The 12,203-nt window shown below is 39.0% G+C and overlaps 1 protein-coding gene across 1 annotated transcript in view; it reads right to left on the reverse strand.

Moving 5' to 3' along the window:
• Window positions 1-12,203, reverse strand: part of SLIT3 (slit guidance ligand 3) — a 790,143-nt gene that overhangs the window by 238,885 nt on the left and 539,055 nt on the right. Inside the window, exon 10 of the mRNA XM_074960679.1 lies at window positions 592-663. Within this exon, the coding sequence (XP_074816780.1) occupies window positions 592-663 (72 nt within the window). The remainder of the gene's footprint in view (window positions 1-591; window positions 664-12,203) is intronic.

A 12,203-nucleotide genomic window follows, 5' to 3' on the forward strand; every position in this document is an offset into this window, starting at 1 on the left:
CTGCAGCTTTGCCCCACCACCAGCCTTGCACACCCACCCCCATCGTCGGCCACTGGACCCCCCACTCACTGCTGGTGGGCGGGAGGCTGGCGAGCAGGGATCCAGCCAGCAGCAGGACCCACCAGTACTGATGGGGGAAGACAGAAAATATGGGATAATTTGCCCATTTTTAAGAAAAAGTCGGGACAACTGCAGAAGGGCTTAAAAACAGGACTGTCCCTTTAAAAACGGGACATCTGCTCACCCTACAAATAGATTTCTGAATGCAGAAGAGAAAATAATTATAACTCAACATCTTCTCTGAGGAAAGGAATTCAATGTTTGGAAAGAAATAAAGGGGACAACAATTAATTACTTCATATGCTACACAATAGAGAAATGAATCTGCATGTTATTAAGGATTTCACGCACTGTTAAGCATCCTGGGCCAATTCCATGCTGCTTTATACTTTGAAAAAGAGTTTATCTATACAATCCTCAGTAGTTTCAACACAGAATTTGGTCTTTTATTTGAAAAATAAAGAAGATAAAGTTCAAAATAGTACAAGCTACAAGTATCACTCTTACACGTAGTCTTATTTTTAAACTTACATTCTCTTAAGTTTCTTGTACTGGGAAAAAGCTCCAGTGGGAATTGTTTTGATGGAATTCTGTTCCAAGCGTCTAAAAACAAACAGAGTAATATAAACATTAAATATAAGATTGTAACGCAGGAATAACATTAAATGTTATAACTTTTTTTGTACAAAAATATAAAACTATATTTGAAACAAATTTTCTTTTGAAAGCCACTAAAATTCAGCAAATGGCTTTTTTAGGAAACAAATTCATCTTCCTGACTAACCAAATTTCGACCAAAAAAAGAAAACCCAATTACGAAGTATGTCACAGTAAGATGGTAAATTTAGTTCTGTGGGAGCTAAGCTCACTTTGTCCTTTCTTAAGATAGACACATTGCAAATCACCACCTGCATCTTCAGGGCCAACCGAATTAACAGAAGATTTCTGATGTATATTGTAATATTTCTCACTAAGGATAAAGTAAAAAAATATCATTTCCCTCCATGTACAAAGCAGTTATTACAAAAGGATGGCAAATTTCCACCTCAAAGAGGTTGCTCTATTATTCTTCTCTGAAGTAGATAAAGGATGCTTTCAAGCTGAGATCGAAGACCGTACTTTTTATGCATATGTCCACAACTCCCAATATAGTTACTTAAGATAGAATTTGGTCTGCAATGTCAGACCACTAGACCATGTTCTCTCATGGATAAGTAGATCTGTTTGTAAAGCATGGGGGTAAAAGCAAGGAACTCTTAAGTTCTAGACCTGGCTATGTCATTAACTCACTGTGTCACTTTTTTAGACAAGGCCTTATAAATAACTTCTGTATCAGTTTTCCCATTCGTAATTTGGGAATAATAATGCCTTATTATCTACCTCACATAGGTGTTGCAAGGATTAGTATCTATTTGTGATATACTTTGAAAAAAGAAAATGCTACATAAAAAGCATAAGGTTTTTTGCCTCTTTTGATGCCACTCAAGAAATAAAAGGAGAGGTCCCAAGAGATGAAACAAAACACTTTTTTCACTACCTTAGAATACTAGGGTCTATTTTTAATGCCATATACAGAGAGGCATCCTATATAAAACACTATGGATGAGATTAACAGTAAAATAAAACACACAAGATTGACTGAGGAATATAAAACTTACATGTGTTTCTGAAATATTTTTTCATAAAAAAGTTCCTAAGTAGATATTTTAAAAGGTTCCCATAATCCTCAAGAACAGGCCTTGTGATCTCACAGGTTAATAATAAAAGTGAATCCCACTAAGCTAAACTCAAAATACTCAACTTATGTTATCAAAAATTCTTATATCCAAATCTGACACTGGCATTGAAGCCTACTAAGCCTCTATTTTACAAAAAGAAAAAAAGAAAAGAAAAAAAAAAGATTTTTTTTCCAAGAACTTCATAAAATCCTGAGTTTTGACTATGTTGGCACGGTCACCAATCGCTCTTGTTGGAAAAGGTAGAGAGTTGAAATACAAAAGCACCTCACCGACCCCAAAGGGGCCAAGGCAACCCAACACACTCCTTTCTTTAAAAGAAAACATGGTGATAGGTACTTAAGAAAACAACTCCCTGAGATGACATGGAGTTAATCAGCATTGATTACTGCTGCAACCACATGGAAGAGAGAAACAAAAACGTGAAAGTATTAGTATGGAGATAAAATGCAGTGCAGCAAGAAGGTGAAGCATGTGTGTCTTAAAGGACTGCAGGAGAATGAAGAGGGAGCTTATGAAGCCTATAGCTCTTTGCTTCAGAGAATATCCTCCAAATGATCAGTGCCTGCAATGAGTAAACAAAAATCCCACTTCCCCCAATGCATTTTCACTATTTTGGCTGTTTTACAGGAAACAGTTTAGTGGAACTGAAGAGCAAATAAAACAATGAGTATGTAGTCATTGCCATTAAACTTTACTGATACCATACCTATTTTGTGGATCCATTATCTCACTTAATTATCTCAATTATTCTGTGATTTAAGTCTATGTATAAGATTTCCCTCCCAGTTAGTCCTAAATAGTATGGTACGCACATGCACTGGATTGCAGGGGAATGAACAGTGAAATGCAAATTGCTGCGGATATCAGCACACTGGTGTTTTAGTGTGCATGTGCTACCCAGACTTGCAACAGACGTTTTCTAGACATTCGGAGGTCAACTTTTCAGTGAAGCCTTTTGCATTACAAACTCACAAAAGTTTGCCTGTGCACTAATTTCTATGAACAAAGTCCGGAGTTGTGTGCCAACTACCACTTTGCAGATACAAATTGGGGTTTCACATGCTTAAGAGGTGCATATCTATTTCCACAGGAGCAATCAATTGAACAGAATTGCAAGATGAGGTTAGCCTGGGTGAAAACTTGGCCCTGTATTAATAATTCTTTAAAGTACACAGGAAAATGTCACATAGAGAACAAAAGCAATGATATGTAAAAGATACCAACTCTCCTCCCCCTGCTTCCCCAACATGTACACACCCCAAATTGCAATCACTAGGGATTAAAGCCCACACCTCCTGCAAATGTGAAAAATAAATAACCTAGAGGAGGACAGAGTGGGGGGGAAAGAAAGAGAAATTAGGATGCCAGAGGGCTGTCTCACAGAGTTGGCCAGTAACACTCAGAAGCAGCATTGAGTTCTTCACCACTCACCACAAATGAGGAGCAGATGGCCTGTGATGAAAATAGATGGTCAAGGGTGGTATCACATGCCGCTGTATTTTCAGTTTAATTCCGCAATAAGCTCTTGATTTTATTTAATTTTTAAGAAGTCCTTTCCGTGGGGTTCTAGGCCGAACAGATGATGCTTAGTGGGCCCTATCATGATAATGAGGTCATGCAAGTAGAGCATGTAGATTCCAAACTTGCCACAAAGCACAGTCAACATTTACTATATAATATTAAAAGGCGTAATTGCAAAATATGAAGTAGAAACTTGGGCTTTACAATTTCTTTATTCATAAATGCATGTTATGGAACTGTGGGTACAAGCTGAAAATGGCAATTCATTTTTATATTATTAGAAATGTGAAAAACGTAAGTGATTCACATTACTAGTTTGTACTTCTACCTTGCCTGACCTCACTAGCTAGGCAACATGCGTACAGGTCAGCATTAGATGGGAGATATCCAAGGAACAATTAGGTTCTGTCAGAAGAACATTAGGTGCTGATGGTTCTGAGAGGTCACTCTTCATCCTGAGCCAGTGCTGACTCACCATGGAATAATGGGGAACAGTGCTGCTAGCAAGCACAATCTTTCAAATGAGATGGAAAATGGAGGTTCTTACCAGATCATGTAACACTTTGCACCCCCCCCCCCCCCAAAAAAAAGGTGTGTGGTAACTTGTACATCCTGGTTAAATTCTATTTTAAGAGTAGAGCTTGGCAGAATGAAATTGATCTAATTTGCATCTTCAGGTAGACAGCATTCTTTAGCCCATGTCCTAGTGTGTTGGATGGTGTTGCTGTATGTTGTTAAAGAGCAACTTTTTTTCTGCCGCAGAGGAGACAGATTTCAGTGGTTGGTGAAGGAATGTTAGGAAACAATTTTTGAGAGGCATTCTGAGATCTTCTGATGAAAGATGCAAGCACAAAATAATAATCTGTATTGGCTATTTGAACCCTTTCCCCCCTGTTCTAGATTTCTGTAGTTTGGATTTGAAGTCAAAATGTAAAAGTAAATAGTTGGAAAATAAAGAAAAAATTTCAGGAAAATTTATTTCCATTCTTCATCCAAATTTCATTTTCACTAACATTTTGCAACCAGCTGTATTTAACAGACACAGCACCAAACAAGTGGAATCCATGAGAACACACTGTAAATACTGATGGAATAAACTGACTCTATATGAAAGGTACTGTTCAACCTTCTCATGGGCTTTTGCTCATCCATTCAGTTATCCTCTTCATTCTGCCATGTCAGCTGCTGCCTGAGAACACCATTCATACTGCCCACATGTATTCTAGATGCTGCACTTCCCCCTTCTGACATGAAACAGTGTTGCGTCTGCCTTTGGAAGTTTTACTTTTAAAGCTTCAGTGACAGTGGATGTCAAAGGACAAAAGCAATTTCCTTTATTCCCCTCTAATAAAGTATCAGAGCCTGGAAAACGCAGAACGCCTGATGGATTCAAATACATTTTTTTTTCTAATAGTGTGACATGGGAGAAGATCTTTTTGATTTTTAAATGACTTTGTGGCACTAAGAGCAGATAGTAAACAAAACAGTTAGAAAAAGCAAGGGGGAAAGGATGCACTTAAAGGTGACAAATAATCCTCTGACAAAGAATAAGCACTCAAAATCCCATCCTAATCCATCTCAAGGTTCACTAGGGTGCAAATCTTTTCAAATCTCATCTGGTGCTTACACTACTCAAACACACGCAGGAAAACACAAAAAGATAAAAAACAACCACCTAACGCAGCTTTCTTAGAGCCAGATCACATTCTTTGGAGTGACAAAGCCATTTGTCTTGAAGAGTAATGCCCATTACAGAGTGGGGGAGACAGCCATATTAATTTAGGCCTCAGCTATCTCATTTTCATGGGGGGGAAAAAGAATTTGTTACTTGGCTTGCTAATGGAGCAGTTTGCTAGCAATTTTCCCATTTCAAACAACATCTCAGCCGCTAATGTGTAATGGTTTGTCAAGTCTACCCATAACACAGACAAATCACTAGCTTGGGAAAAAAGAGAGAGAGGGAGCGAAACATCAGTACTGATAATTCTTAGCTGTCAAATGAATAGAGTCTACAAATGAGACAGCCACGGTCTATTAACAGTGTTGTTGTGCTGTGCTTGAGATGTGTCAGAAAACGTCCCTTCCGCAAGAGGCAGCCATGAACGTCCCTGCTGGGAGAGCATAAAGTAACGTACAACAGCCAAAGTACTCAATGGGTCATGTTGCTCTGCTTCAATGGCTAAGGTTCTTACAGGCTTGCACCATTTGAGTGGCCAAGAGCTGAAAAAAATATCTGGTAGAAAAAGAGGGGCAAAAGTACCTTGCTAGTTCTCATTTGTCTGACAGGATACATAGAGCCTATTCAAAGGTCGTCGGGAAGGTGTTAGTCCTCTGTCCTTGGCTGGAGGAAGGATAGCCTATCCTGAGTGCAAGGATTTGCAGGGTAGCAAGTCAAGGTCAGTAGTGGGAAATTACTTAATTCCTCCCAGTGGGATGTGCTGTGAAGAGTTGTGGACTGGGAATAGCAGTGTCAGGGAGGAAGGTGGGGGATCTCTAGGCAGCATCAGAAACCCAATGAGAAGTGTGATTCCTCCTGATACTTGAGTAAGGTGAGATGCATTTTAAAAGTTGCCACACCTTATGCTTGGGACTTTGATGAAGGAAGTCTGCTGAATTTGTTTGGCCCGTAACAGGAACTGGTCAGGCATCAGATTTACTCTTCTGTTTGATTACAGAGGTGTTGAAACAGGACCTAGGTCTGCTGAACCCTTTCCTGCCTTGAATGGCCTGTCACACTCTGCAACATTAGTTCCACTATAATTACACTAACTTATCCCTAGGTCGCTGTATCAAAGTATGTACCAAAAGGTAAGCACTCTGTAAAATGCACTGTGGTTATGAAAAAATACTGCTTTGCATCTACCCTATCAGTAACAGCTTCTTACTATGTCATTAAAGGAACAAAGTAAAATTCTATTTGTACTGAATTACTGCAGTGCACAACAAAACAATACCAATAAGTGATTTGGACAGCATGTAAACGAAGTCTGAGGTCAAAATGCACAGTCTTGTTGCTTCAGAAGCTTTGTGGGTTGGCCCTGCTGAGTGGTGGCCTTTGCCCCTCTTCTCTCCCTTCCTCATCCAAAAGCCAGCAGAAATGCTTTAATGGCTGTGTGTGTTTTGGGATACAGGAACACCAAATATTCTAAATATATCTCTTTGCACTCTCCTGTTGTTTTAAAGATTTCATTCCCTTCCTAATTGGAGCTTCTGCTACTACCATTATACAACACTGAATGTTCTCTCACTGTCTTAGGGATTTATACTGCCACCATCACCATAGTATCTGAGTGCCTTCCAACTAAAATCAATACTATTTATTATCATAATCATAATGAATTTATTATCATAATCATAATGAATCATAATGAAACCATTATTTTTCCACTGCAACCAAGGGAATTTATTTCTTCCCAACAGGACTCAAACTTTACCTTCCCACTTCATGGTTTCTTATGGGGTGGAGGAGCTGTGGTCAGCAACCTGCCCTCGCATCCTAAAACAAGAGGGCAGATAGCAACTTCCCTCCACGTCCCTAGTGTTTTGTTAAGTATTGTTTTTTTAAAGAACTAGCTGACTATCTCCCATGCCCTAACCTACATCATCTTTGAGTGGTATTGAAAATCTGTCAGCTTCAAAAATTAGCCTCACAGAACTTGGATCTAATGCATACCAGAGATCAACATGTGACTTTGGATCAGAAATGATTAGACTGATAAATATCTAAGCAGTTTCTAAACACACGGACACTGCAGATTAGTTCACCAACAAGTCATGTTGCTCAACTTTTACATAAGGTCTGAAACATTACAGTAGTTTTTAGGAAACATGAGTTAGGTCTCAGGTATGTTCATTAGAAAACAAAAGATTGTTTACCTACATGGATTTTCATCCACTTATCCAAGTATGACCACTTCTTCCTCATTAGTTTTTCCTTTGGTTTCTCAAGGCACTTGCTCTTCTCTGTTTGCACTACTCCATTTCAACATGGCTGCGGATTTTCAGGCTTAACCCAGAGCCATGGAGCAGGACTATGAGTTTCCACCTATCAGTTCAAATCTTCCTTCAAGTGATAATGAAGAATTGTTCATACAACTATGGGCTGTAGATTCTTCCGATCCATACTGCATCTTTAAAAATCTAGTGATGGAATTCTTGACTGAATTTTTAACTATATCATCTATCTAACTAAGGGCAGATTTCAGCAGCCAAAATTGCCGTTGGAATTGTCAAGCCTGAAATGGTCTCTTAAAATAAATCTGTGTACACTAACCTATTTGGATAGCAATGCTCAGCAAAGAGCTCTCTAGTGTGACAGCTGACATCTTTTAGAGTAGAAACAATGTAGTTGCACTTTAAGGGCTTGTTCTGGCCTCTGGTATAGCGGTCTCTATTAAAAACTCAACAATTGGCACCATGGTATCTGCAGTTCATTGAGTCCAAGTTGATACTTATCAACAGCACTTTCACTACTAACTTGTAAATGCTGAATTTAGCAACCATTGTATGAATCCATAAGATACAACAGAGTATTTTCCATATGCTAGAGAGGAGAGGCCTCAGTCTGAATCAAGCACTTCCTTGTGTTAGGTACTCTCCAAACAGACAGGAAGATGGTCCTAATATTTCTTTTCTGCTGCTGTGCTCTGCAGTAGCTTTCTGTTTTTGAACCTAGTTTATCTAGAACATGTGGATGTGTCTTTCTTCAGAAGCAGCCGGATGACTGTGACATGCTGATACATCTGAACAAGAGGGTCCCAAACTGATGCATGTGGCAGACCCTGGATAAAATACTCTGCTCTTTGCTTTGCTTCTCAATAAATCCATCAGTGTCATGCTCTCCTGCCTCCCCAATCCATTAACCCTTCCGCCTCCAGACACCCACAGGAGTCTCAACACACCATGCTTCTGCCTCTCATGACCTCACTGAGGCTTCAATAGGTGGCTTCCCTCCCTGGAGGTTGTTCCTCAAAGCAGCAGCAGTAGTGGTGGTCGCAGGAGTTTCTCTTCTGGCTGGTAGAGGTGGGAAGAAGAGGCCTCCCAACTCCCTCCTAGAAGGTGTCAGTTTGTGGGCTGGGGCTGAGAAGGAAAACAGGCACGAGTGGGGCAGGTTCCAGGGCCTACTGGACTCCCAGTCAGGACAGAAGAAACCTGGCTTCAAATACTCTCTTCGGAATGCTTTGCTGGAGTGATGTTGTAAGAGGTGGTGAGAGGGTCTATGTCTATGCAGTTTCTCCCCCATAAGTAGCTTCAGGCACTAATGGGGAGCTCAACAGGTGACTGTTCCCCTTATGTTAACTGACATGGTCATAGCAACAGCAAGAGTTAAACAAGGCCAAACACAGTTTTTCTGGGTTGAATGTGAAACAATGTTTTGCTGCTTCCACCATTAAATATAACCCATTTTCTGTCCAGAATCACCCTACTCTGCATGGGGCTGCCTTGCCCATGCTTCCACAGGGGAGTGAGAGCACTGTGTGCATGGGGGCCCCTGTGTGTGGATCTGGGAAGGAAAGAGTCACTTTGCTTGAGGGGGATATTTGGCTCTTCCCAATCCCCTGCTGCTGAAATGGGGCCTAGAGCTACACATTCCATTCATTGGGTGTGCATTGGTACACATGCCAAGATGCCTTGGCAAGAAGAGGGGCAAGAAACTTGGGACCACTTCAGCAGTAAGAACTCTGCAGGCAGACTCCCATATCACATGTCACCCCACTAACTTTAGTGGGGCTCTGCATGTGTGGTTCTCAGTGCAGGATTCGGGTCTTAATTTTTATTATACATAAACAATGCAAAGCTTACAGGACCCAAGGGCTGAGTCTGTTACCAAGAGGCTTGTTCAACCTCTAAGCCCTCTCCAGCTCGGCAGTATTTGAGGATTCTGATTTTATGTATTGGAAAACACCACTGCACCTTGACAATTTGATTTTAGTTAAATTTCATACACGTAAACAAGAAGTTGTTTCCAACTAATCAGTATCAACTAATGTATATGTCGCATTTGGACTTATCTCTGCTTTTTTGTTCTGCTTTGTCACAAGAACAACATCTAAATCCTTAACGAGCCACATGGTTATCTCATTATACTCATTAATCCTTAGCAGGCTGACATCCTATCCTCAGTCTCCAGGGCTTACAATTCCTCTATATGTCTGGCAGAAAACCTCCAGTGTAGGTCCTGAACATCAGCACACCAAGACTGTTTGGTTCCAGAATAACCAATGCCGAGTTTTGAGGCTGTGTGTTAATTTACAATATTGACATTTCGTGTTATTACTTTCTTGAAGTTTTAATACAAATAATTATTGTAGATTTGCTGGAAGCGTTACCTAATAGTAAACTGTTTGAAAGGAAAAACAGTCAGCATATAATCGATTATATAATTTGTGCACAATCCCACAGTTTTTTTAAAATCTATTTGTACTACATACCTACAACATTGACAAGGAAAAGGGATCAGAAGAAAAGGTGAAAAACAAGGACAGGTGGGAAAGGTGCAAATACTTTCCCTGTGCGATAAAGTGCTGTCACTTTTAGTATTTTGTCAACAAAACAGATGTTTTAGGGCTCTGTTAACTAGATTCTACATGTTGTATATCCTTTCAGTGAAAACATCCATCAAAACCCACAGGTTCATTTAATAAAAGCAGCAGCAAAACAAACATAGAAATCAAACATCATAGCACCTGCCTGCAATAATAAAACGGATTAGCACATTTTATATAAAATTCATGCTTTTGTATTCCATATTTATTTTCCCTGATGTCTTCTGCACTTTCATAATGAACTTTCAAGATGCATACACACATGATACAATACAATCTCCTTCCTGCAATATTTCAGCCAACACTGTATACTGTGGCTTTCAATACAAGGTACAATTACAAGTACAAAAAAGACTGTGCTTTGTAAAATACCAGGTTAGAAACTCCCTTTGAGTGACATTCGTATTAGATAAAACAAGATCTCGGAGGATTTTTGTTCTGAATGTCCTAGTCTGCATTGATTGATCTAAAGTTAGTCAATTTGATTACTTGGTATGTGTTATTGTCCTTATTGTTCATACAAATTCCTTTTTATTAACAGAGCCAGATTTATGTGTCTGGTGAGCTGAAAGGAAGCTTCAGAAAATACTCCCAAGATTACAAACTCCTACACAGCTTGCCCTGGTGAAATTCATCTGCATGCGGCTACCTATTACAAATGTCAAAATTATAATCGGCCAGAACAATCTAAAAAAAATGATGAAGCAACCATAAAAATGTGTACAATTATCAGACTTAGTAAAAATATAATGCACCTTCTTGTCATTGGAGGTGACAATAGTCACATTTGACAAATCAGAAAATAAGTAAATATCTAAGATACACAGCTGAAATCTTGTGCAGTGATTGCTTATTTGTACCTATTTTAATACCGAAACATCTATGTCAAACATCTCATTCAACAAATCTGTAAATATTTTATTACTGATCTACCTCACTCTCTTCCCTTTGAGAGTTTAGCAAATACTACACAAAGCAGAATTTACCTACTAGCAATTTAAATAGAACCTGAACAGTTCTATTCAAACTGTACATGATAATACCCAGACAAAACAAAACTACATGTCCTCCTCAACTCATCTCTGCACATGAAAGTGTTTTTATTCCCACCATTTATCACTGATTTACATCTTCTACATTGATTATTCAGTTCATCTAAAATAGCTGCAATTTTCATGTCCTTGTTCTCAGTGGAAAGTTCTCCGTGTACATGTTTTAAGCCTAAAGAGTAGAAAATTGTTTCTTGATGGTGAGCATAAGCAGTCAGGGACAGTTTACGGTGACATCTGAAAGCAGTAGGCAAAACTGACACGTAAAGATGTCCAGAGCCACTTTACAGCAGTGAGTGAAGATCGTATTATATGACTTAAATAGAGTAGAGAAACTCTGCTTTCCTACCCTGGGGAGCCTCCATTGGAACAGTCATTAGGTATGTTCAGAAATACTGTACTTGTCTAAGACACATTATATATTGGAAAACTGATGGGAAAAATCTATTAACAACTTCAGGAGAAAGGACAATTTGAATTGCTGAACTATCTTTCCTCTGCCCCCAAATCTGATGGGTGTTGCTTTTATTTAAAAGGAAATTCATTTTGAAAAAAAAAAAAATCTAAAGACTCGCCTCCAGGTTGAGATGTTTAAAGCCAAATTTCAGTGCAGACCAAGTTCTTATGTACAGTCATTCAGTAAATGACTGAAAATAATGGATTTATTCTATAAGATATGCTTCACACACTTCCTATTTTAAAGGTTTCTGTTGGTGTAATTTAATATATGCAAAATCAAATTTGTAAAATGACATCATAGAAATTTCAGTTTTAAAAAAGACAATGGAAAGGATATTTTGCACTTCTAGAACACCTTCATTCTTACAATCACAAAAGCTTCACCTAGAATTAATTATTTAAGTCTCAACACCCCTATGAAGTACATTCTCTGGGTAAACTGATCAACAAGAACTTCCCCAAAGGGTATCAATGAAGCAGCAAGAGCCCCAGAAATAGAACCAAGAACCCTTGACATTGAGTTGCCTGTCCTACCGACTGTGCAGCCGTCCCCACTGGGATGCCCTCCTACTCCCTCTCACAAAATCAATTCCCTAAACTGTAATGGTTTGGCAAAGAAGCACATTTGCTAAAGGCAGAATGAACAGAAAGTTAAAGTTAAAGCTGTTTTCTCAGGGAAAGCAGCTTTGTTTGCTTTTCCCTAGGTAGTCAGAGGAGATAATGAATATCTAGAAGTGCAGGAACAGATATTTCCATAATGTTAAGTGAATATCTCTTATTTGTCTCAAGCTATGAGACGCCATTATTTACCAAAATGAAGTATATATTCT

The sequence above is a fragment of the Natator depressus genome, chromosome 8 (genome assembly GCF_965152275.1).
Source record: "Natator depressus isolate rNatDep1 chromosome 8, rNatDep2.hap1, whole genome shotgun sequence".
Classification (NCBI taxonomy): Eukaryota; Metazoa; Chordata; order Testudines; family Cheloniidae; genus Natator; species Natator depressus.